The sequence below is a fragment of the Benincasa hispida genome, chromosome 3, assembly GCF_009727055.1.
Source record: "Benincasa hispida cultivar B227 chromosome 3, ASM972705v1, whole genome shotgun sequence".
Taxonomy (NCBI): domain Eukaryota; kingdom Viridiplantae; phylum Streptophyta; class Magnoliopsida; order Cucurbitales; family Cucurbitaceae; genus Benincasa; species Benincasa hispida.
The window spans coordinates 13,187,201-13,214,233 of record NC_052351.1 but is presented as its reverse complement, the minus strand read 5'-3'; the positions used below and the strand labels follow the sequence as shown (position 1 = coordinate 13,214,233).

Genomic DNA, 27,033 nt, shown 5'->3' with positions numbered 1-27,033 from the left:
TAAGAAGTGACTTGCTCACAAAGTTCACTTCCTCCTTGCACCTCAAACTTTTTAACCCTTCAAGGCGAGGAAGGAATCGTATAAAGCTGCAGCTAGCTGGATTCGGGTCTTGGTGATCCAGTACGTTGGTAGCTGTCAAGACTAACGGCTCATAATTTCCTCTGATAACTTCAAGGTATGATACAACCATACAGATTTTCTTTGCGTTCATCATTTTTACTAATTTTGCATCAGAAAGATTTTGAGTCTGCTTGGTTTTTGATGAGTGACTTTCACACTTCAAGATTTTAACCAAGGCGAGGAAGAAATATTAAAGAGCTGCAGTTGGCTGGATTTCCTGGGTTTTGGCGATTCGGCATTCAAGGTACGATACAATTTATACAAATCTCCATTAATGTTTTTTTGGCATTCACTCTTCATTCTTGCTAATTTTGGATGAAAACATTTTGAGCCTCCATTGGTTTTGGTGGTAAGTGCTTGGGAATGAGAGAAGACATTATAATTCCTCTCCTGATTATACAAATTAGGAACAATTCTTAAATTTTAAATTTAAGACAAGATTACTTTAAAATACGAAACAATCTCATTCCAGTGCATGAGCTTTACATCTTTCTTTTCTTCCTTCTTTCTTCCTAGTACTTATCTTTTTATTTCTAATGTCACAAAAAATTGAACTAATTTAAATGGGAATCCCAATTCTAAATGTTCCTAAACAAAATCAATCCTAATATACCTCACTTATAACTCAATATACTTAAATATGAGCTATTTTTAAATATAAGAAAATGAATCAAAATATTTACAAATATAGCAAAATTTCACTATTTATCTGCGATATATCGCGATAGACTACTATTTGTGTCTATATGCAAATAATATCTATCGTGGTCTATCGTAATCTATCGCAGATAGACTGTTTTATTTTGTTATTATTTGTAAATATTTTCAGCAGTCTTGTCATTTAAAATAATCCCCGTTAATTATTTCCTAAGCATTTGTAAAATTTGTATAATTTTTTAGAAGTTTGAGATAAGGTTAGCATTTTATTCATAAATAAAATTCTACCATACTTGTTTTTGTTTCATTGTATTTTTTTTTTTCCAGAGCTTTTATTATGGTTAAAACAAATTAATAATTTTGTTCTAAATAGAAGCTAAATATTTACATCACTTGCACTACACATCAAATGCCTAGCGAGTCCTAGTATGCTCAGAATGAGGGCTCTAAAGTGAAATGCAGGCTGCCACTGCGAAGAGTATCCATTCAAACGTAGTTCTCACAAGTATAAATCTCTGTTTGTGTCTTCCAAAGAAATCCATTCCATAAGGCTAACACCCGAATAACCATCGTCTCCCATTTCTCGCATCATCTTTCTGACTTTTGCTACATCATTCCACCTCCCTGATGCTGCATAAAGATTTGACATCAACACAAAAAATCCTCCATTTCTGCAGTTAGAGAAAAACAACTTTTTCGCGACAGATTCCCCAAGCTTAACTTCCTGGTGAATGCAACAAGCACTGAGCAATGCTCCCCACACTGCAGAATCTGGATTGATTTCCATGTTCTTGATAAATACAATTGCCTCTTCAAATAATCCTGCCCGACCAAGCAGGCCAACCATGGATGCACAATGTTGTGATTCGGGCACGATACCAAATTCTTTCTTCATGATTTTAAAGTATGTTCTACCTTCTTCGACAAGTCCTCCATGAGTACAAGCAGCTAAAAGGCCTGAAAACGTGATTTTATTGGGCTTGATCCCCTTCTCCATCATTTTAGTATAACAGCGGAGAGCATGATTGTCAAACCCAAATAAGCCATAACCAGAGATCAGTGAGTTCCATGAAGCTAAACATGGGTCTTTCATGCTCTTAAACACCTTTTCAGCTAAATCTATTCTTCCACACTTGACGTACATGTCTATAAGAGCAGTCCCAACAAAATTCTCTAAGTCCAGATTGTTTCTTAGAATATAGCAATGAAGTATCTCCCCAAAATGCAAATTCCCATTTTGGCAACAAGCAGATAGTAAACTAGCTAGTGTAATTGAATCTGGCCCATAACCTGACAACATCATTTGGGAAAACAAAGCCATGGCATCAATTGACCTTCCTGCCTGTGCACAGCTAGATATCACAGAATTCCAGCTGCTCAGTGTCTTTCTATGCATCTCTAGAAATAAAGAAAATACTGCATCGATATTATCAAACTTTGAATACATGCTTATGAAACCATTTGCAACCAAACAATCAATAATTAGCCCACTCTTTAGCCCATAACCGTGGAAAGCAAGTCCAATGCCAAAGTGATCAGGATATGTAATACCTTGGATTATGCCAACCATTGCAACAGCATCTAGTTTCATATCTAAATGCTGCATTCGGGAATATAGCTTCACCACAGATCCCATGTCACCTTTCTCAGCATAGCTAGAAATAATCGCGGTTAATGCAACCAAGTTTTTCTGGAGTTTTGACATATAAATCAGTTCTGCTATTTGTATGCATCCACAGCTTACGTAGGAGCAAACTAGAGAGACAACCACGGAAAGATTTTCCACAAGGCCAGTTTTGGTAGCATAACAATGGATACATCCTGGATTTGCATTTGCAGACAAGATACTCACCATAGTCACCGAGTTAGCATTGACTCTTTCCTCAAGCATTTGCTTGAAGACAAGCATTGCCTCCAAAAAGAACCCATTTTGGTCGAATGCCCCAATCATGGTATTCCAAGAAACAACATTTTTTTCAATAGTCTCTCCAAATAAGAGTTCCACCGCTTCTAAATCTGCACATTTTCCATACATCGATGCAAGAACATTTTTCACTTGGGAGTCCAAATCAAGACCAGCCTTAACACCTAACGCATGAATGCATTTTCCTTGGACGAATAATTGTTGAGTACCACAGGAAGGAATTAAACTTACCAATGTTCTCTGACAAGGGTCGAACCCCCTTCTGCGCATTTCGACAAATAGCTTGAACGCATCATGACTATATCCACTTCGTGAGTACCCCGAAATCAACGCATTCCACGATACTACATCCTTTTCAGGAAATTCATCAAACAAATGTTGAGCAGCTTTAACAAAACCCAATTTTGAGTACAAATCGAGAAAGGCAGTACTGACATACAAAAATTGGTCAAATCCCCATTTAATGAAGTGGGTTTGGAGCTGATTTGCCTCCGCTTTTGCATTCTCAGAACAGGATGATGGGGCAAAAGAAGAAGATGAAGACGATACAACGAAGGCTTTGATGAGTAAGGAGAAGGTAGAATCATTAGGTTTAATCGGATATCTTAGCAGCTGACGGAAAAGCAACAAGGGGGGAGTAAAATTTTTGCCTTCAACGTAAGATTTGAATGCAGAATGGAAGGTAGACAGCGATAGCGTCGCTAGATGACCTACCGAAGATGTAAATTGCATAGCACTGGCCGCTCGTTTTGGCGGTTCCGCACCTATGGAATGTGCATGGTTTTTTTTTTTTGCCTTTGATATTTGGTAAATTGATTTAAATAGAGAAAAACTTGGATACTTTCTTATATGGACCTATTTTTCTGCATCCAAACTATAATCTAATAAAATTGTTGTATCTCGTGATATTTTTTATTTTATGAAAAAAACATTTTTTTTTTAAAATTTTTGTATGTGATAGAAAAGTGAGGAGATTAAGTGATAAATATAGCCTAGATTGCACTAACCATTGCTTATTTAAAAATTAGATACAAATATGTAAGGTCGATTTAAATTAATTTTCAGTTTCATAGGGTAGAAACTAGAAACTAAGCTTCATGAATGCTAAGTTTGTTTACAAACTCTAGGTTTTTCCTTTCTTAGTAGGACATCTGTTCGGTTTTCGATTGGTCTCAAATTGAAGAAACTGAACTGACTCTATTGGAGAAGAAATATATTGTGACTGTGAAGTTAGCATGGTTGTGAACGTTCACATGGAAATTTATTATAAATAGATCAACAATTGGAGCAAGGTTATGAATTATACTGTGTATTTTGTAATTCAGATTTCAGTTCAGTTGGTGGGCGATGGATTGGACATGGGGAAGGGCATATTGTTCAGACAGATTGCTGGCTATGGAAGCGGTGGAACTATTCTCCCTTGCTCTTTCAGGTTCCTTATTCCGATCTCTAGTTTTTATCAATTAACCTTTGTGCTTTATTATCCAAATCAGATTAAGCCAAATTTAAAAGCATCTAACATGACAAAAAGAGCTATAATCTCCAAATATAATCTAACCACCCTTATGAATATTGCTGGGTACAAATATTTTAAAATTTGAAACTCATATTAATTTATCCTATTTATTGAGTTTAAAATTTAGAAGGAAACTAAAGCAAGCGTGGGTAGATGGTAATTGACATAAATTATCTCCCTTGAGGTCCGGAGTTCAAATTTCTATACTCTCACTTACTATGTTGAATAAAGTTGAAAAATATTTTTTCCATTAAGTTAAATATAAAAGAAAAAGAATTAAAAATTCTATGAGAAAAATCAATGTTACTCATAAAACTGGATAAAATATATTAAATTTTATCATAGGATTTTAATTTCACCAAATTGCACCATAAACTTGAGAAATGTTTATTTCAAACTTGAATAATACTTGTAAATTTACCTTTTGATAATTTTTTTGTTGGAAGAACTATTAAGTAAAAAAGTTCATGTGCATTTTATGAACTATAAAATTTATGCTTGATTATTTGATATGAAATTGATAGGATTTTAAATAAAGAAAAGGTTTAAATCCTATTTTGGTACTTCAACTTTGACTTTTGTTTTATTTTGGTCTCTCAACTTTTAAAATGTCTATTTTTGTTCCTAAATTTTTAAAAAGTATTTATTTTGGTCTCTGCGTTCTGTGGTTAGGATTTCATTAACTTTGTAATAGAAGGCTTACATTTTTTTATGGCTTATATTTATTTTTCAACTATAAATCTTTTATGTAAAAAACCCGTATATTTTTTAGATTTGTTTTCAAATATAAGAAAATAAACAAAAATATTTACAAATATAAGAAAACTTCACTATCTATCGCGGTCTATCGTAGATAAACTATGATATTTTACTATTAATTATAAACATTTTCAACAGTTTATCATGTAAAATAATTACCTTTTTTTTTAACTATTAGTGATTTAAGTCTTCATGTTTTTTATGTAAAAAAAAAATGCTACAAGTCCTATTTTTTCAATTAGAATCTCCAAGAAAATTAGAAGAAAATAGAGTAAAATCAAAATATCACATAACTAACATATTAGTGTAGAAGATGTTTCATAAAGGACCTGTCTATTTTCCATGTAAAACTTTTTTTTTCTCAATCAACAATATTTTATTTTCTATGTATTCTTCTCCACTCTATTATGTTATGTCAACTTTTTAAACACAAGAATAAAACATTCCATGACAAGGTAAAATAAACTAAGAAATGCAAAAAAGTGCAACTTATAGGGAAAATAAAATCTAAGAAATTGCAAATAAATATTACCTCAGTGAATCACATAACTAAAAAGAAAGATGAGGAAGAAAGGATTGAGAGGAGCAGAGAAAAATATCTCATTGAACGACTAAAATCTGAAAGGCAAAGTGAATGACTAAATTCTGAAAGGCAAAACGACTATTGCATTTTCTTCATAAAAAAACCAATTCACCCTCTAATTTGAATTCAAAACCCTAGATTTTTTAAGGTGATTAACTTATATGGTATCATAGTCATAAAAAATATAAGTCACCTCAACCTTCTGTTAAAAAGTTAACGGAATCCTAACGACAAGAACCAAAATAAGTATTTTTTAAAAGTTCAGGGACTAAAATGGATGTTTTTGAAAGCTTAGAGACCAAAATAGAATAAGTTTCAAAATTCATGGACCAAAATAGGATTTAAACCTAAAAGAAATTGATATCATAGTTGTTTTTTTGTCATTTTGTTGTGTCGTTTTTTAAAGTAAATGTTACTTGCCTATCAGCTTTGTCAAGCACGATTTTAAGTCACTTTTTTTTTTTTTTAAAAAAATTACAATATTTTTTTTTTTGTTTAAAATGAGTGGATGAATGAGCAAATATGAAATCAAAGATAGAAATTATAACTTTTTCCGAAACTGGATAAAAATTATAACACTCATTTAAATTAAGACCAATTGAATGAAAACGAAAGTTTTAAGGTGAAACATACATGTTTATTATTTATCAAGAAAATGTTTTTGCCCAATTTTTTAAAATTGGGAATAGAAAAACGACAAGCTGAATCTGTTCTGTAAAAAGGTGTTGGGCTGGGCTTATGGCTGGAGCCCATGAACTTAAGCGGTGAAAAGTAACACGTCCTTAGACTTTAGCCTCTCTCGTGTCTTGATGAATCTACCCTTCTCTCTGCCCTTTCTTTTTCCCCATTGCCAAGCAATTTCGTAGCTAGCCTTTTCCTTAAACCCATGAATTACATTTGAAAGCTTTAAGCTCTTTTTATTCTTATAGCTATCCTCTATCTCACTCACCACCTTTAGCCCCTAACTCATAAACCCTCCCTTTCCAACAAATAAAAGATGCCCACTTCATTTTGTAATGGAAAAGCCTTCAAAAGAACAAGATTCACTCAATTGAATAGGAGCTTATGGATTTATTTAATATGATTCTAATGATTGATTGTTTATGGTAAAGAGAGATAATGGTTGAATTAAAACTAGTTAAGTTCAAAAGAAGAAATACAAGGGTGAGGGCGCCATTGTTGGTTGCATCTCTTTGAAAATTAAAAAACAGGGTACCCTTTGATTTTACTGTATTGAAGCATCCAAGATGCTTCGAACAGTGTAGCCATTGAGCCGATCGAAAGGGGGAGAAGCATCTAAGTTTAGCTAAGGAATATATTCCATTGTCATTTTTTAAAAAGAAAAAAGAAAACTGTAGATTCAAATTTACTTTATTAATAAGGCAGATGATGCCAAGTGTCTTCATCTGATTTTACACCCCTTTGTCATGTTTAAGCTACTTGCTATTGTCTAATAATAATCAGATGGGATGAGGACCACCCTTCCACTGCTTAAATACAGGCAATAGACCCTAACTACCTTTTTTTTAATCAAAATTGTTTGATTAAAATATCATGGTTGAATTTTAGTATATTTTCAGATGTTAAATCTTAAATTTAGTCCTATAAATAGTTTATTGTGGATTTTTTAAAGAATTTTTTTGTTATCCATTAATGCTTTTTACTAATTTTTTTTAAAACAATATGCGTGAAAACTATTTATGTTATTATTTAGCCAATTTTAATAAATTAACTTTGAGTGATAAAATTTAGAATTTATTAAAAGTATGGGGCTATAAATGGATATTTGAAAATATATAAACTAAAATTGAACAAACTCTCCCGTACAAAAACTAAAATGATATTTAAGCTAATAATTTTCATGTAAAAGAAAGGAAAATTATTTCAAATGGTAAAACTGTTGAAAATATTTACAAGATATAACAAAATTGTAGAACTATCAGATGCTGATAGTGTCTATCAATGTCACTGATCTGATAGAAGTCTATCATTATCTATCATCATCTATCATTGATAGTTCTAAATTTTTGTTATATCTTGTAAATATTTTGATTCATTTTTTTATATTTGAAAACAGCCCTAAAAGAAAACCATTATGTAAATATGTTTTAAATTTTATAGTAAAAATACTAATAAATAATAAATAGATTTTTGGAAATTTCAACCATAAGGTAGTATTTGAGACTAAAATTTAAAATGGATTAAAATTTGACATATGCCGGTATAAGAATTAAATTGAAAATGTGCATTTGCTTCATGAATTTTCAAAATATAATTTTTTATTCTTGAGTTTTTAAGAATATATACATTTGCCTAATAAATTTTCAAAATGTAAATTTTTAGTCTTTGAGTTTTTAAAAAGAAGTTTAAAAGGTTTATACAATAAGTTTTTAAAATTTTTTTATTCTAAAAATGGGAGACTAAAAAAATGCATTTTGATTTGAAAATTCAAAGATCAAATATACGTAATCTATCAAATATGACGATTAAAAAGATATATTTTGAAAATTAATAACTAATACATTTAATTATCCAAAATTCGGTCTAAAAGTAGGGTTTTTTTTTTTACCTTACATTGAAATTTCAAAATGAAGCGTAGGCACGTGGGACAGGCTGAACAGCTCGCACCTCTAAGCATGGAGCTGTGTGATTCTTAATAACATTGTTTAATTTATATGTGAATTTGAATTCCAATTGCTAAAAACAATGTTCAATCTGTAATAAATTGGCACAGATACGAAGAAAGGAGAAAGCTTTCAATTTGATTGGTTCAATGCTACTGGGATTAATATATGTACACTTCCATTTGGTATTAAAATACAATAGGCTGCCAATAAGGTAAGAATTGAGATTACCCTTTATTTTTTCAACTTACTTTCTAACTCATTTTATTGCTCAAGAGGGTTAAAGTTTTTTTTTTTTTTTTTTTTTTTTTTTTTTTTTTTTTTTTTTTTTTTGAGTTTACTCACTTCTTCTTTAAAGGTTATCGAATGAGATGAGACTATTTATAATGTTTTTCCTCTAATATTTATTTGTAGTTACGTGTAATAACGATAATGTAAGAAGGATTGCGATTCTCGAAGTTGCAGAGTCAGAGGATTAGTATAATTCCTTCGACTCGACTGGTTGACCTAAAATTCGAGGCTTTGACTTTTCTCTTTTAGGACGTGTGTTCTTCAATACCACTTCCTAATTTCCTTGAACTTAGGGGTCCGTTCGTGGGTCTTAGACTTTGCCCGACAACCATTGTCTTACTATAAAAGAATAAGAAAAATGGAATGGAAGAAAAAGGAGTAGAAAGAAGTAGTTTCTTAAGCAAAGTATGGAAAAGTTTAGTTAAGATGTAGATAAGAAAATGGGGAGGTCAAGTCAAAGGGCAGTAATAATATTTCCTTTTTGTGTCCAAATGTGATTTAGATTGGGACTGAATTGTGACTTGAATCGGTAACGTTGTCCACGACCAAGAAGAAACAAACGTAAGTGGGTATCAAAAGTTGATTTGTTGTCTTTTTTTAGTTCTGTAGTGAAAATATATAAACCATTTTAATGCATGCTTTCCCACTTTACATTATTAATAAATATTTCTACCGAAAATTGTAGTGAAAATTAATCAAAACCAGTCCAATAATGTTGACAGGGACATGCTTAATTATATTACCTTAAAATAAAGATGGAGACATGTTTTTCAAATTAATTAATGGTGTTAGACTAATTATATATATTTTTTTCTTGATTAATTATGATTGTACAATTCCAATTATGCACTTTGCTTCTGTAAGCAGGCACTACTAGGGGAAAAAGTGGCAGGAATTTTGGACTATTGCTCTAATTTTCCGAGTCAAATCAGAGTCTTACAACGCATCCTGGCTTGATTTTGGAGGCAAACAACTATTCTTTGTTGACAAACATCGTGAATTTATTCGAAAATTTCAATAAAAAGTAAGTTTGCCAAATCCATATTTTATGGAGACATATACTTTCTCTCCTACCTGAAGTTATTCCTTTTATTTTTAAGAGCTTAAAATTACCCTTTTCTTCAACTATGTTTGTTAGAAAAATCTAAATCAGACGTTATCTGTTTGTTTTTTTTCCTCTTATAATGCAAGTTTTTTATGTTGGAAAAATGATTATACATGTGAGAAAATTTGTGAGCCTTTTTTTTTAAAAAAATTATGGTTTTTTTTTTTTCAAATGATTTAAAATTTAGATGGTTGATATTATTTGTCATAGATTTTGAAAATAATGAAGAATGATCTTTTGTCTTTATCAAAACGTACTAAGAGCATGTTAATTATTCATACCGTCCCTCCACGATTTTAACAAATGAGAAATTACAAGTTCAATTAATCTAATACAATAGTACTCTCACACACTAAAGTGATTCATTTTTTTCTCTTTCGCTAACTCTCTTTCTAACTCTTTCACATGCGCTCGTTACTCCAAATCTTCATTATTAGTATATGAGAGATAGTATAAATAATTAACATGTTTATTTTGAGAATGAAAGAGGATCCTTCCTATGATATTAACCACATAAATTAGAGTTATTCGTACACAGAAAAACCCCAAATTTGATGTGGGAGTGGGAAAGGAAAGAGAAAATAATGTAGTAATGAACTTGGAAATGAAGGATTTCTGTGTAAAGGCGTGATAGACAGTGCGGGACCTCAGAAGATGTTTGGCGACTTCAAATTATTTTCGTTATAGTTCAAATAACCAATAAAAATTTAGAGTAGAAAGAGCATAACTTTATGCCTTTGACCGCTCACCCTCTCTCTACCTCTCCTCCTATTCTAATCCGCCAGAACCAGAGCTAAATTCATTTTTATTACTCTCTTCTCCGTCCCTTTGCCTCCTCTCTCTCTCCCATTTCTCCCAGGGCTGAGCTATTCTGGGAAGTCTTTCTACAGCACCCCTTTTACTGCCAAGAAAAGCAAAGCTGCTCAGCTCCAGTTCTTGAAATTTTCTTCTTCTTCTTCTTCTTCTTCTTCTTCTTCTTTTTTGGGTATACTTTTCGGCTTCTCTCGCTTTGCTTTTTGGTTCTCTTGCCTTTGTTCTTCAAGGGTCTGCATCGTCCTATCTTCTGGTTATGTTTCTCGCATCTGGGTCGCAGCCTGGCTTTGGATCTGTGATGGGGTTTCACTGAAAACTGTGGTTCAGTGAGAAAGATCTGGCTTTTTGGCTCTTACAAGTTCATATTAGTCGTTGATCATGTTTATGGAGTTCGTTTAGTAATTTTGATTCAGTTTTGACTAGTTGAAATTATACCCAGAAACTGCATTTGCAATGGCTATGTTGCTCGACTGATATTTTGATTTGATGGTCATTTCATCTGTTAATTTTTGCCTCAAAATTTTCATTGCTTTTGTTTTCACTTTTTAAGCATCTTCTTTGCCCTCTGCCCGTTTTTCCCCTCTGTAACGCATCTGCATCTGTTCCGTTTGCGTGGGTCATTAAATTCATTTTTCATTTTTTTCATAGATCAATCGTTGCTTTCGGTGGACATGAAGGAGAATTGGGATGGGCTGCTAATGGAAGATAGGATGGTTCGGAGAACAGCTGCTGTGCTATGGACCCTTTCAATCTGATTCATTCTAAGACTCGTTAGTAGCCGTATGGCCTCAATTGCTGGTTCCAAAGCTTCCTCAAATCAGCCACAAAAACCAGCTAATGGTGAAATGGTTAATGGAAAGGATACTGGGCCCTTGCCTCCGCAGATTTCCAAGTTAAGTAAACCTGTATCTGTTACTTCTGACCAGTCTAAATCAGTAAAGAGTACCTCAAAGAAGGATATGGAAATATCTTCCGACAAAAAGTCACCGGTATCGGATCAAAATGGATCTGCTAAGTTGTTGACTGAAAAATTTAATTTTAGCATATCGTCACCTGGTCTGAAACAGACATCAACTGAAGAAGATTCCCCTCACAATGAAACTAAATGCTCACCTGGAAGCTCACTAGACCAAGAGAAGAAAACATCAGAATATGGAAGTGTAAAGAGTAGTTCTTTTTCCGGCAAAGTAAGTGATGGGACTAGCTGTCTTGCGAAAACCAGTGGAAGTACAAAGGTTAGCGACCATGGTAACTATGTTGAGAGTGGAAAGAGCAGTATATGTAGAGGGAGCACAAGCAGTGATATAAGTGATGAGAGCTCTTGCAGTAGTTTTAGTAGTAGTATCAGTAAACCTCACAAAGCAAATGATTTGAGATGGGAGGCCATTCAAGTTGTCCGTGCAAAAGATGGGGCTATGGGATTAGGTCATTTTAGACTTCTGAAGAAGTTGGGTTGTGGGGATATTGGGAGTGTCTATCTCTCTGAGTTAAGGGGAACCAAATGCCATTTCGCAATGAAGGTTATGGATAAAAATACTCTAGCAAGCCGTAAAAAGTTGCTTCGTGCACAGACAGAAAGAGAAATACTTCAATCTCTTGATCACCCCTTCCTTCCAACGTTATACACCCACTTTGAGACAGAAAAGTTTTCATGCTTGGTGATGGAGTTCTGCCCTGGAGGAGACTTGCACACTCTAAGGCAGAGGCAACCAGGGAAGCATTTTCCTGAGCAGGCGGTGAAGTAAGTTAAGAGCAATTATACATCACTTTATTCATACTTACCATTCTTGCAGTTTATGCATGCTAATGGAATGTTTGTGTTCACTGTCCTGGATCTAACTCGATATATCTTGCAGTCTGATTTTCTGCTCTATATCTATCTTGTCTTTTTGTTTGTGCAAACAAAAATCGTCTCTATTTTTCTGCCAGTATCACAAACATTTAAATTGTTTATCACCTCTCCTTCCCTAATAAAAGCTACTAGGAATTGTTTTTGCCCATTCCATTTGCAGCTAATGGGTTTTTGGTCAAATATATCTTAACTTCTCCTCACTGGATGAATTACCTCAACAGCCATTAGGCGATCTGATGAACAATGAGGTGCATATGCAATGGTGCAAGTTACTGATTTTCTTGCTGAGAGTAGGATTCTCAACGGTTTCTACTCAAAATTTCACTTAATATAGTTAGGACATTCATCAAGAACACAAACGCCAATCCACATGCTTATTGTCATGCTGTCATAAGAGTAACATAGTATTTTGAATCGCAGGTTCAGAATGATTCTCTGTGTGATAAACATACAGTATTACCACCATCAGATTCATCTTTTGGGTAATGACTATAGGAATGAAAACTGTTTCACGTTTATGTAGATAAGGGTATTGTGTTTGATTGTTCTTATAAAGACTTTTCCTGCTGTACATTTATTTAAGTTCTTTTTGGATATGTAATAGTATTCCACTATAAATAATAGTACAGTGAAGAAAAAAGGGCAATGAGAATTAGCATCCTCCTAAAACCAGTAGCCTGGAATTACATGAACATATCACGACCTTTATGTAGATGGTTTCATGAGGTTTATGTTATGTTTCCTAGGTTTCTTCTTTGGTTGAGAGATCTCGGCTAATTTTATCTTCTTTCTTTTCTTGTTTTTTATACTTCAATTTTCAGAAGTCTAAGCAGGATTACAGCCATAGATACTACTCAAGTTGGCTCATCTTATCTATGATGGTAGTATTTCTACCTGGTCCTGGCTTAAATTTATGTTTCTTTAGGGTATGAGTAACTCTATGATAGATTCCTACTTAGAATGTTAGTCTTTAAAATGTTCCAATGACTAGATGTTGTAGGCCAAATTAGATTGTCTCATGAAATTGGTCAAGAGGGATTGTCTATTAGAAAAGTATGTTTTCCAACGTACATGACACCTAATCTCTTTCCATTCCTTAGAAATAATAGAAAGTGGCATTTATATTGCATTCCAGTCATCAGGTTTACCTGTTATTGCTCGTAATTTTGTGTTCGGTTCATTTGCATCTATCAACTACACTTTTGGTACTTAATGAATCAGGAAAGGTTGTCTTTGTATTGTTTCCTGATAGAAGTGTTGCTTAAGAATTGAACAGCAGTAACATGAGAATGTCCCTACTTTTTTACCGGACGTTATCTTCCAGGCAAAAGCAGAATGGCTGAAGGACTATATCCCGTGTGAAATTAACATCTGTTCTCTTATATAGTAATATTTGCAAATAAGTTGACAGTGGTACTGAATTTTCCTTCTTTGATAATGCAGATTCTATGTAGCAGAGGTTCTTCTTGCACTGGAATACCTGCATATGCTTGGGATTGTGTACCGTGATCTTAAGCCAGAAAATGTTCTTGTGAGGGAAGATGGACACATCATGCTTTCAGACTTTGACCTATCTCTCCGTTGTGCTGTTAACCCGACTCTTGTAAAAAATCTCTCTGTGGAGTCTGAGGCTTTAAGAAAGAACACAGGTTACTGCGTGCAGCCTGCTTGCATCGAGCCTTCCTGCATCCAACCATCTTGTGTAGTTCCTACAACCTGCTTCTCACCTCGTCTCTTTTCTAGCAAGTCAAAGAAGGAACGAAAACCCAAAATTGATATGGGAAATCAGGTCAGCCCATTGCCAGAGCTCATTGCAGAACCAACCGATGCCCGATCCATGTCTTTTGTTGGAACACATGAGTACTTGGCACCTGAAATAATCAAGGGTGAAGGCCATGGAAGTGCTGTAGATTGGTGGACTTTTGGAATTTTTCTATACGAGCTACTGTTTGGTAAAACTCCTTTTAAGGGGTCTGGAAATCGAGCTACACTATTCAACATTGTTGGTCAGCCACTTCGGTTTCCAGATGCTCCGGTCGTGAGTTTTGCTGCAAAGGATCTGATAAGAGGATTGCTAGTGAAGGAACCACAGCAAAGATTGGCTTATAAACGTGGAGCAACTGAGATCAAGCAGCATCCTTTCTTTGAAGGTGTAAATTGGGCATTAATACGTTGTGCTACTCCTCCTGAAATCCCGAGGCCGGTCGAGATTGAGAGAATACCACATGCAGTGGCCTCAACCAGTGAAAAGGCTGCTGCTATTGCAGCAGCAGCAGCTGCAGATAAAAAAGCTTCCGATAATTATCTTGAGTTTGATTTCTTTTAGAGGGAAATCCGTACACTTTATAGAGGGTGTTTATCAATGAAAGCCTGCCTAAAACATTTCTGTATGGCAGGGGGATTAGTGAGGAAGAAGCATATTGATAGATGATGAAACACTGTAAGTTTGTTGTTGTCTGTTGACAGTTTCAAATTGATGTTGCACAAGTATTGAATGGATTCTTTGCTTGACTCTTTAGAATGTACATCTTTAGCTATTTTCAGCATCAGAATCCAGACTCTCCCCAGTATCCATAGGAACAATCTTTTGCATTCATCTAATCTCATTGAAGTACTGTTACATAGAAATCGAGAATACAAACTTTGAACCTTTATAGGCAGAAGACACCAAAGAACATTGGTATCAAAAAAGCTACACAATATTAGGGACAAGAGATTGTAATGTACTTGATGTACATGTTGCTCAGACAAACCTAGTCTTAAAACACATGCAAGAAATTGAATTGTTTCGTTGTTCTGCTTCTATAATGCTGGAATTAGGATTATTATTGTCCTTGAAGCTATCATCTTGGTAGCGAGGTGAAGAGAGAGGAGAGGGCGATCCACCCAGTTGGCTCATTTCTTTCCCTTCACAAACAACCTTTACCTCGCAAAATTCCGGAGCTTTCTGAAGTATCTCATTAGCTATTCCACTCCCCCCTCGAGATCTCAACTTCCTAATGATTTCCAAGAAACAATGATTAGAAAAACTTGAGTATGGCTAGTTGATTAGTTTGTCTTCACATCTAGAGAGAAGTTACCTGGATTTGTTGACTCCAAGGACTAGCTTCCTTATGTTGAGAATTGGTATAACATCCAAAATTGCCCTTGCCACCATGTCACTTTCAATCAGTACAGTATCTGCCTTAACCTGTTCCATCAATAAGTGAGAGAGAGAACAAATCACAGATTCATTAGGTTAGAAATCAGCCATTTTCTTGTTGGTACCTTAGCAGCAGAACAGGAATCAATAAAATTCTGAAGAAAATCCTTTCTTTTGCTTTCTTCTTGGGCTACATGGATAGCCACTTGTTGTTTACTCACCTGATTAATTGGAATCTTTCCCACTGCCATCACAGAAACAAACAAAGATCACTCCATCATAGATTCATAATTATCTCCAACAGTTTATGACTTTTCTGAATAGATTTCCCTTCAACCAAGATAAAAACCAACGTTCTGGTGTTTCTGTTCATCAATGTTGTCAGTACTAAAAAAAGTAACAACAAAACACTCATCCTCTGTTCCAGTCCAACAGAACCCAGAAAAAAAAAAAAAAAAAAGAAAAAAAACTTCCACTTGTCAAGAAGAATCAGTGTTCAAACTTTTCCACTCTCAAAAACATAAAACTGTAGATCATACCCATGCGCAAAGACCATTAAAGAAGAAGAAGAAGAAGAATCTGAAACAGTAAGTGTCAAATACAACAACAGAAGCAGAGCAGAGATTCTCTAAAAGCAGTAAATCACCTCAGAACCATTCCCATCATGCCAAATGGCCACTTTCCAACTTAAAGCTAAAAGTTCAAACATGAGGCTTTGACCAGAGATAGAGAAAAAAGAGAGAGTATATGGAGTTTTTGACCAAAAATTTTCTGTCAAAAGAAACAAAAAGAGAAACAGAGAGTCCAGAAATATAATTACATGGGCTGGGAATGTAACGTATCTCAGGGAAGACATGTAAGAGATAAACAACAGTGGTGGAAGTTGTAATGGCGTTCTTGAGCGTCCATTGAAGAGCTTCCATACTGGAATCGCTTTTCCCAACTCCAACATAAACACAATCCTCCCATTTCAGAGCATCCGACGAGAAGGAACACCCACCACTGTAATCTTCTCTAATACTCTCTAACGCCGCCGCCGAGACCTTTTTTCCTTTAGTGTCTAACGTCTCTGCCGAATTCTCGTCCTCAATCTCGCTTATGCTGCTGCTGTATCTGTAATTGCTGAACTCACTTTCGAACGCTTCATCGGAGTGAAATTCCCTGGCCTCCGCCGCAGATGGCAACGCCGACATGGCGGATGAAAATGGGGAACTGGGATTGATTTGTTTGAGGTGAGAAATCTTGGGGAAGAAGAAGGTGAAGAAACAGAAATGAAATCCGATATTGAAAAATGGGGGCTTTGATTTTGGGTGTGTGTTACAGTTTTCCAACTTCTTGGAGTGATGTTTTTTGGACGGAGGATGATGCTAATTTAAACGGCTCTTCAAATAACGGATTTGGTTAATTTCATAGGTTTGACTTCTTGTTTTTGTACGGTCTCTTCCACATATTTTATTATCCATTGTGAAATGGTTTTATCTCTATGATAATTTCAATGGGACATCATTTTAAAACTATTTTAATATAAATGGAGGGGTGGTAATCGTAAACACACTCTTAAATTTTCAATTATAAAATTTATGTCCTTAAATTTATAAAGTGTTAAAATTGGACTCCAAAATTTATAATGGAAAAGTTGGAGCCTAAATATTAAAAATTGAACTGTCAAACTCATTGAAAGACTAAATTATTTTATAGTATGGTTAAAAGACTACATAGTTACTATATGAAATTACATGAACTAAATTGCTTGCAAGCGAAAGTTCAAAAACTAAATCCTTAGTTTAATGAATTAGTTTAAGTCATGAAAATTATAGTTTAAATTGAAATTTTATGATAATTATATTTTTAGGTGGATAACAAGAAGTTAAATCATGTGTATTTGAATTAAAGGGAGTATGGTTTACCGTGTGTAAATATGTGTATATATATATTTTGAAGTTGGAAGATACCTATTTGTTGTACTTAAAAAGAGTTTGCATGTATGGATTAGTTTCTTTTTCCTTTTTTTTTTTAATAAATTAATTATAAGTTGCCGTACTTAAATTTATAACCCAAGAAATAATTATATATAGTCTCCAGAGATGCAGGTGGCTGTCAAAGTTGACATAATAGCAAAATACCATTGGAATATTCGAATATCTCTGATAATTGCCATTTATAATATTTCCATTTTTTTTTCTAAGTCAATGTAATGAGATTTAGATTTTTTTTTTAAAAATGCTAATTTGGTACTTATATTTTTAGTTTTTCATCATTTTGGTTCTTATATTTTTAAAAGGTTCATTTTGGTTATTATACTTTCAATTTTGATTCATTTTGATTCTTGAACTTTCAAAATGTTCATTTTAGTCCTCATACATTCAACTTTGGTTTATTTTAGTTAATGAATTTTTAAAATATTTATTTTAGTCTTTATACATTCAATTTTGGTTCATTTTAGTTTATGAACTTTCAAGAAGTGACTATTTTGTGAAATTTTAATAATGAAGTAAAAGTGAAAAATGATGGGATCAAAATGGTCATTTTCTAAAAATATAAGAATCAAAATGAATATTTTAAAAGTATACGAATAAAAATGAACCAAAATTAAAAATATAGGGACTGAAATAAAAACTTTTAAAAATATAGAGACCAAAATACTATTTAAACCTAGTTTTTATTGAGGCTTACTTTGATATTAAAAAAGGACATGGTTAATATATGCTTTTGTCCTCATAATGTTTGGGTATTTTCTTTTCAATTTAGTCTTTTATGTATTAACATTTTTTTGAGTTTAGTTCGTCCACAAATGTAAATTTAGTTGATGATAAACTTAAAGGTACACCACTTGGTAAATTGACAAAAAAATTAGAGAACAAACAAATTTATCTAGGAGTGGAAACTTTCTAGCTCTCTAAATTTATAATAAATTAATAGAAAATTTGAATCTTCTTTTCTTAAATGCTTTTCTTCCAAACTTTTGGATGATTCACTCAGAAGTTATTTGGCGTGCTAACTTGAGTTTATATGTCTGTAAAGTTCACATGTCTATGTTTTGAATATTTGGAATGTCGAGTTCATATGTCAAGGGTAGGATTTGCATCAGTTGGTCAATGTCAATTTTAAGAGAAAATCGACAACGAAAACTAATAAAAAAATGTGAAATCTGACAGACGGTCAATCGAGTCAGTTTTTGTCCTTTTTTTTGGTTTTTTTTGTCTTTTTTTTTTAATAAAAAAAATTTAACAAGCAAAGCCAAGGTGAATGAAAAGAAAATATGAATTGATGAAGTGTTATTGTTAGGTTAATATAATTTGCAACTTTTTAAAATTTAAATTAATAATTTTTTAATGAAAAAAATTTAAATCAATCATGTAATGGATTTGGAAATTAGGCAACATAAAAGAATAATAAATAAATGCTAAGGCAGTAGGCTTGGGATGATGGTAGTGTGCTTACTTTTATACTTATTTTTTTGGTTTAAATACAGGTTTGATCCTTATACTTTTGGCTTTGGTTCATTTTGATCTCTTATACTTTTAAAATGTATATTTTGGTCTCTATACTTTCAAGTTTGGTTTCTTTTGGTCCTTGTACTTTCAAAATATTCATTTTGATCATTGTACTTTCACCTTAAGTTCATTTTGATCATTTAACTCTAAAAAAAGGACCATTTTGATCCCTTAAAAATGAAGTAAAAATGAAAATGAATGGACCATAATAGTCACTTTTTAAAAGTTCAAGGACCAAAATGAATATTTTGAAAGTACAGAGACTAAAATAGTATTTAAACCTATTTTTTTAAAAAATTAAAAAAAATTATATATATTAATCGGTCAGTCGATTTTCCACATTTTTTTATAGGAAAACCGGCAACTAACCGACCAAGCCCTAGTCCCGACCGATCGACCTTAATTCAATCAATTTAGGTCAGTCGAATTAGTTTTCGGTGCCTCTGTGCATACCCTAGTTAGGGATATTTGGTGCTTTTTTTTTTTTTTTTTTTGCATAAATAATCTATTTTTGTGATGATTGTTTTTATTTGGAAACTTTTTTATTCAATACTTCTGCATATATATTTTTAATAAAGTAGAGATTGGACTTTATTTTATTGTTTTTTAAGCATATATGTATTGTTGGGAGTTTTGGAAAATGAAGTTTAGGGTTTACTTTTGGATTAAGCATTTCTTTCTCTCTCTCTTTTTCAATTTACGCAATCATTTTACAACTCTGTGCATGTGACGTTTTAGTTAAGTCATTTTTATTCTAACATTTTTGATAAAAACTGTTTAAAATAAAACACTCATATATCTGGCAATGTTTTTTCAAAAGTTTTTTACATACAATTTTGTTCGATTTAATTTTGTTTGGAAACTTTTTTATTCAATAATTATATATATATTTTTTGAAAACTATAGAATGCACTTTATTTTATTGTTTTTTTAAGCACATATATTGTTGAGAGCTTTGGGAAATGAAGTTTAGGGTTTACTTTTTGGATCATGCATTTCAATTTTTTCAAGCAATCATTTTGTAAATTTGTGCATGTAACGTTTCTAGTTAAGTCATTTTTATTTTAACACTTTTGATAAAAAATTCTTAAAATAAAAATACTCATGTGTCTGACAATTTTTTTCTCAAAAGTGTTTTTACATACGAATTTGTATGATTTCTTACATGATAAAAGTGATCTTATTAATATCAAATTACTATAAACAACGACTATAAAATACTATGAACTAATAAAAAAATCGAGAATTCAACGTTTTGATAGAACTTACGTACTTTTGTGTCAACAAATGTGTTTTTATTGACAATTTTGTGCGTCAACTTAAATATAAATATTTATTGATGTTTTATATGCATTTTTAAATTAATAGTTATTTTTAAGCTTTAATTAAGGTTTTATTGACGATTTTATATCACGAGCGTCAGTAAAACAAAAAACTCATGTGTCGACAAAATGTAACTTTATAGTAGTCCTAATTTAAAATAATGGTCGTTGGAGTTGGTGGAGTGGCTGCTATCGGAGGTTGCCAGAGTTGGTCATTGGTGGTAGTTTTTGAAGTTGGCCGTTAGAGGTGGTAGCCAAAGCTGGTTGTCGTAGTTGAGCATCAAGGAATCCGTGGTGACGAAGGTTGAACGTACTGTTGGTAGACATGGTATTGAGTTGTGTTCATATCTCAACCCATCTCATGCAACAACAATTTGTTTATAATATAGCTTTTATTAACAACATTTTTACAAACGGCTATTAAAAATTCTAAAATTTTGGGCAGGCAAATTAAAAATGTGGCACTTAAACTTTTTATTACTTCACTTTTTTTGTAAGTTGATGAAAGACTAACAGTGCATACATCTTCAAGTATTTTGTGGTCGACTACATAGACAACTAAGTTGGAGTTATTTTGAATTTGATATTGACATATTTTGTAATTTATAAAGTTATGTTTTATTTCATCTCCAAGTTTCTAGTATTCATTAATATATATCTTTTTTGTTGGGATATATGAATCTTGCATTGAATGCTTATTTTGATAATATTTATTTGGGGATTATATAAATATAATTTTATTTGATTTCTTATATGTAGAAATGTATGAAATGCAACAATAGGATTATGAACATATTTGAGAAGTTATTATATATGCAACAATAGGATTCATTAAAGCTATAAAAAGCTAATAAATACTATGAATACAAAACGTTGACACCAAGGCTTATTATAGCTTTCATTAAATAAATAATTATAATTGTAAACAAATGCTATAGTAGACAAATAATAGCTACATATTTTTGCTATAGAAGTGATTTTATACCTTTTTTAGAAACGTTATCTTACGTGTTACAAAGACTAAATGTGCTATTTGAAACTTGTATTTATAGCATCTACAAAACGCTATAAAAACTCAAACATTTCATAGCATTTAGCAAGTGCTATAGAAGGAAGCTTATTATAGCATGTAACAAAACGTTGTAAAAATTTGAACTTTTCGATCGCATTTAAAAAGTACTATAAAAAGCTCAATACTTTTAATAGCATGAGCTGTCACGACTTTGAACAAAATGCAATAATAGACCTACGTATCATTTTTTCAAAGCTATAGTAGACCTTTTTTTTTTCCTATAGTGTCATCTCATCTCCTTATCCCAAACACCCCTTAAGTATTATGAAATGAGAGATTAAATTGAAAATTTCAAAACATTAGATACTATATTGCAACTCTTTAAAAATAAAAACTAAGATACTGTTTGGTAATCATTTTATTTTTTGTTTTTATTTGTTTAAAATTTAAGTCTATATTCTCTCATTTTCTTATTATGATTTGCATCTTTCTTAAGTATAAGAGTTGAATTATTAACCAAAATCTAAAAGCAATAACAAGTTTTTAAAAACTAATCAAATGGAGCCTAAATTAAAGGGTACCCAAACTTATTGAATATTATATTAAAACACCATTTAGCCTAAACATAATCATTTTCTTTATTTTTTTCTTTAATACAACACGATAACACAGTACCAGATTGAACCTCTAACTTTTAGGGAGAAAAGTCATGTCAATTACCATTGAGCTAAACTTACTTTTGACAACTATTTTATTTTTTTGATATTTAAAAAAGTTTTTATTTCTGCTAACAATCATGTGTGATTATCAAATTACTCCATATTCCTGGGAAAAGAAATATCTTGAAAAATAGTCCCAAATTTGTGAAATTTTGATAAAGATAGATTTAATTCCATTGATAAATCATATGCAAATCATCTTCTATTTTAGTATAAAATTAATTAATGTTATTACATATTTCATAATTTCCTAGTCATGCATTGCCTAAAAAAAATAAAAATAAAAATAGTCATATGAAATATATACTTCATTTTTTTTTTCTTAATACCATAAATATGGAGTATGAAGATCCAAACATCTAATCTCAAAAGAGTACATTGTCAATTGTGATTGAGTTCTACTTATGTCCTCCATCAGAGGTGATGGTTGATTTAGTTTTATCGATTTTTGGACCAACCAAGAACCGAACCAAACCAATAGTTATACAAAAAAAAAAAAAAAAAAAAATCCAAACCAATCTCCAATAAAGAACAAAACCATTGGATTGGTTTTTATTTGGTTTGGTTTATCATCGTTTGGTTCTCGACTTTTGGTATTTTCTTTTTAAGGACCATCACGCCACGAATGTCAAAATCAGAGCAGGTTCATTAATGCTGTCAGCGATCAAGCTCCATAAATTGAAGCCGTTGAGCATAATTTCAGATCATCCAAGTTTCAGTCTTTGGGCGGATCCTTGTGATTTAGACGAACGCGTGAGAGGAAAGCTTGAGAGTTCTTCATATCCTTCATCCATTCCGAGCTCGAGAGAGTCTGCTCCACCGCCCATCCATGGTACCACCGGCAGCCTTGACACACATCTGTTGGAAGCAATGGCAAGACATTGCTTCTAGCTGGTCCTTTCATTTTCTCTTCTTTTTTTATATTGTATTGTATTACATTTTGGCTTAAGAAATTAATACATTTTGTGAACAATGCATTTCTATAATTTCTTTGGACTCCATCTCCATCTTCATTACTTAGCATCCTTAACTTTCATTGCATCATTTAGTGAGATTGCTAGAGTATCGCATACTTAGTCATGCGGCATAGGAATATGAAGCATGTAGCAAACCACCGGGAGGTGTGCGTTGCGTGAGTGTTGTGAGAAAACCTTATTTGCTTAGTGTGAAGCTGTAGCAACGCCTGTCTATAGGCGGACGCAATGCTTGTCTATGAGTAAAATCAGTAGCAACTAACTGCTCGGGAGGGTAAGTGGTTAGTCGCATTAAGCAATGTAAACAAGTGTTCACTAGGAATAAGAATGATCTTACATCAACCAGGCTTTTGCGGTTACCTTGTCTTATGCATGCGTCCAATACACCTTTAGAGCTACTTGGGAGAGAGTCTAAAGAAAGAACCTAAGACTTGAGAGAGCTAGGTTAGAATCGAGGCTCGAGAGAGCTAGATTAAGATCGCATAGGCAAGAATGGAGACTTAGGAATAAGTTCCGTTTACTATTACAAATCACGTGCATTTACGGCGGGCGTGTATGGCATGAACGCATTAGTTTGCGTTGGCTGAGGTTTCCCTTGCGGTCAAGCTTAGGGTTACGATAAAGACATCCTCACATTTTATCTATTTTCCACCCATTTTACTACCCGCCGTGTCTTTATCTCTCATTCATATTCCCACTGCTTTGTCTATTAGTTAGGAGTAGGAGTAGTTTACAACTTATACCTCCCCATCATTCTTTTGTTCAATCGCTGCAAGCACATCACCGCATACATTTAGCTACAAGTCCTTGAGTTCGACCTCGGATCACTCGAGAAACTTGCGTTCGTGTTATACTTGGCGTGAGCACAAGAAAACTTGTGACAAGAATGCATGGTTATCGCATATAATAGTAACACATATTTTCATTCCAACGCATGACCACCGATGCATGATAGTAAACGCATACCTTAATACATGCATCACATATTGTGTTCACCATAATTTTAGTCATCAAGTTTTTGACGGCTAATTTCACGTCACCAAATTTTTGGTGCCGTTGCTGGGGACTTGGCAGTTAATTGTTTGTTAAGTTTTGTGTCTCTACAGACAACCTTTTTACCTTGGGAGTATTGTAGCTTGTGCGATCAAGTTGCAAACAATATTGAAGTATAGGCGATGCGCCGAAAGCTAGTATTAACCCCAAGGTAGAAGGGCAATCAGTCGCATGAGTTGAACGTAGTTCTAAGTGCATGATGGCCGTATGCACCCACCAATTGCCGGAAGTTCCAAAGGTCAGGGCAAACCCCTTGACCTAAGCAATCGAGAGCAATCTTCTGCATGGGAGACTCCTTACGGTGACATTACTCCAATTTCTCCAAGGACGTCTTCTACTCTATCTTTACCTTGCTTTTCTAGTTTAGTTATTATTTTTATTGTTATTTTGGATATGCGGTTGCTTCCTTGGTTGTGGTACGTTTGCTCCTTGTAGGTGCGACAATAATTCTCCACGGTGAGTGGTTATAATGGAAGAATTCTCCCCATCTTTCAACGCATGGCTTCGATCGCATGAATTCCAAAGCATGGTCGCATGCAGTATTCCGCCTAAGATCCTTTTCTTGTTATCTTTTATGCATTATCCTTTTGAAATTCTCCTTATCCGATTGCGTTCCTTTGCGATGCATCTATGATGGTACGTATAATTCACCGCATCCACTAACTGAACATCGCAAGGCTCTCCTCACTTTTAAAAGCTTCTTTAAATTTTGAAAGTCTTAAGTTTTATTTTGTGCAAACCTTCACTCAAACATTGGTTATCGAATTCCCGTTAAGTTTGTTTTTAGCTTTGCGGTGAGAACACTGTCGACCTCTAAGTTTGAGGGTGGCAGCAATCTCGGAGAATTGCGTTCATTACATTGCGATCATTTCTTAAAAAAAAATTGAGAATAATAACTCCACTGTCAACGCAATGGGGAAACCCATGTTGATAAGAGTTAAGTTGTGAAATGCTCTTACCCGTAGTTGGATGTCCGCATGACACACATGGGGGCAAGCCCAAACGAAAGTAAGTTGCCAAGATCAACGCATACGCGCAACTCCTCTATCGGGTGCAAGCCAAATCTAGCAAGACAAGAGTTGAGTTGAATATGGAACGCAACCAAAGTTGGATGCCTGCATGACACACGTGGGCAAGCCAAAACGAAGAGCGTAGCCAGGTTCAACGCCACATTTTTAATAAGTGCAAAACAAACGCATTCTCAAAAGCTGAATGCAAAGTTGCGAAGAATGAATAAAATTTTTTTGAGCAAAGGCTTGCCAGATTTAAACTTAGAAAATATCTTTTTGAAGAAGCAACCAAAGTGAAGGAGAACGTTACGGCCATGGTTAGAGGTATGAGTAATTATATTCTGAGAGGCTGGTCATCGCAAAGGAAAGCCAGAAGGTGAGTTAAGAATTTCTTGAGTATAACGCATGCTTGAAGACAAGCATGATTCTAAGTTTGGGGGTGTGATGACATGCAGAAATACACGTCATCTTAGGCCTTTTATTTAGAATTATGAGGGTTGTTAAGCAGAATATGCGGCAATTATGTTAGGAATTCATGAGAAAATGAGTTTGCGTCCATCAGCATTAAAAATCTCAGCTAACCCACTATTATGTGTTATTATGTGTTCAATTGTCTATCTTTGTAGTTGATGCGGGCGCATACGCGGAAGCCGGGCTATCGCATTGACGACCGCATGCGGAGAATTTCTCCATCGCAAAGATGAACGCATATATTCGACACATGGATGTTGTGGCCATCAACCGAATGCGTCCATCGCATAGAAGTTACGGTCGCCAAACGAATGCGGTCATCGCATAGAAGTTGCGGTCGCCAAGCGAATGCGGTCATTGATGAGAAGTTGCAGTCATAGAGTGAATGCAGTCATCTCAAGGACATTGCGGCTACATGATGATGACCATAATAGTGGCATGAACGCAAGGTTGGTGAAATGCAATATGAACACATATCTCGGGAGTATCAAAAGATGATGTTGACATTTCACCTACCACACTGTTAGCAGCAGAGATTCAGAAAAGGACCATCACGCCGTGAATGTCAAAATCAGAGCAGGTCCATTAATGCTGTCGGCGATCAAGCTCTATAAATTGAAGTCGCTGAGCATAATTTCAGATCATCCAAGTTTCGGCCTTCGGGTGGATCTTTGTGATCCAGACGAATGCGTGAGAGAAAAGCTTGAGAGTTCTTCATCTCCTTCATCCATTTCGAGTGACGACCGGAGCCTTTGCTGGAGTTAGAGCTCGAGAGAGTCTGCTCCACCGCCCATCCATGGCACCACCGGCAGCCTTGACACACATCTGTTGGAAGCAAGACATTGCTTTCAGCTGGTCCTTTCATTTTCTCTTTTTTTTCTTATATTGTATTGCATTACATTTTGGCTTAAGGAATTAATACATTTTGTAAATAATGTATTTCTATAATTTCCTTCGACTCCATCTCCATCTTCATTACTTAGCATCCTTAACTTTCATATCATCACTTAGTGAGATTGCTAGAGTATCGCATATTTAGTCATACGACATAGGAATATGAAGCATGTAGCAAACCACCGGGAGGTGTCGTTGCGTGAGTGTTATGAGAAAACCTTATTTGCTTAGTGTGAAGATGTAGCAACGCTTGTCTATAGGCGGACGCAATGCTTGTCTATGAGTACAATCAGCAACAACTAACTACCTGAGAGGGTAAGTGGTTGGTCGCATTAAGTAATGTAAGTAAGTGTTCACTAGGAATAGGAATAATCTTATGTCAACTAGGCTTTTATGGTTACCTTGTCTTATGCATGCATCCAACACACCTTTAGAGCTACTCGGGAGAGAGTCTAAAGAAAGAACCTAAGACTTGAGAGAGTTAGGTTAGAATCGAGGCTCGGAAGATCTAGATTAAGATCGCATAGGCAAGAATGGAGACTTAGGAATAAGTTCCGTTTGCTATTACAAATCACGTGCATTTGCGGCGGGCATATATGGCATGAACGCATTAGTTTGCATTGGCTGAGGTTGCCCTTGCGGTCAAGCTTAGGGTTGCGATGAAGACATCCTAACATTTTATCTATTTTCCACGCATT

General features: G+C 33.9%; 3 protein-coding genes across 5 annotated transcripts; 1 reads left to right on the top strand and 2 right to left on the bottom strand.

The window, feature by feature from the left end:
* Positions 1 to 1,063: 1,063 nt before the first annotated feature.
* Positions 1,064 to 3,525, bottom strand: LOC120073942 (pentatricopeptide repeat-containing protein At2g04860). The gene has a single exon (XM_039026864.1). It carries the CDS (start codon positions 3,431 to 3,433, stop codon positions 1,277 to 1,279), a length of 2,157 nt encoding a protein of 718 aa, XP_038882792.1. The 5' UTR covers positions 3,434 to 3,525; the 3' UTR covers positions 1,064 to 1,276.
* Positions 3,526 to 9,480: 5,955 nt separating this feature from the next.
* Positions 9,481 to 14,762, top strand: LOC120073943 (serine/threonine-protein kinase D6PKL2-like). 3 transcript variants are annotated; one of them, XM_039026868.1, is made up of 3 exons: positions 9,481 to 9,498; positions 11,041 to 12,133; positions 13,688 to 14,762. In XM_039026868.1, the coding sequence occupies exons 2-3, from the start codon at positions 11,175 to 11,177 to the stop codon at positions 14,568 to 14,570; spliced, it is 1,842 nt and encodes a 613-aa protein (XP_038882796.1). In that variant the 5' UTR covers positions 9,481 to 9,498; positions 11,041 to 11,174; the 3' UTR covers positions 14,571 to 14,762. The 3 variants fall into 3 exon arrangements, with proteins under 3 accessions (XP_038882796.1, XP_038882794.1, XP_038882795.1); XM_039026866.1 differs by lacking the exon at positions 9,481 to 9,498 and adding an exon at positions 10,279 to 10,564; XM_039026867.1 differs by lacking the exon at positions 9,481 to 9,498 and adding an exon at positions 10,279 to 10,718.
* A 52-nt stretch (positions 14,763 to 14,814) lies between these two features.
* On the bottom strand, positions 14,815 to 16,885 carry LOC120073944 (U-box domain-containing protein 35). The gene is made up of 4 exons (XM_039026869.1): positions 16,207 to 16,885; positions 15,512 to 15,630; positions 15,325 to 15,434; positions 14,815 to 15,240 (listed from the first exon to the last, which is right to left on the bottom strand). Exons 1-4 carry the CDS (start codon positions 16,577 to 16,579, stop codon positions 14,988 to 14,990), a joined length of 855 nt encoding a protein of 284 aa, XP_038882797.1. The 5' UTR covers positions 16,580 to 16,885; the 3' UTR covers positions 14,815 to 14,987.
* Positions 16,886 to 27,033: the final 10,148 nt, after the last annotated feature.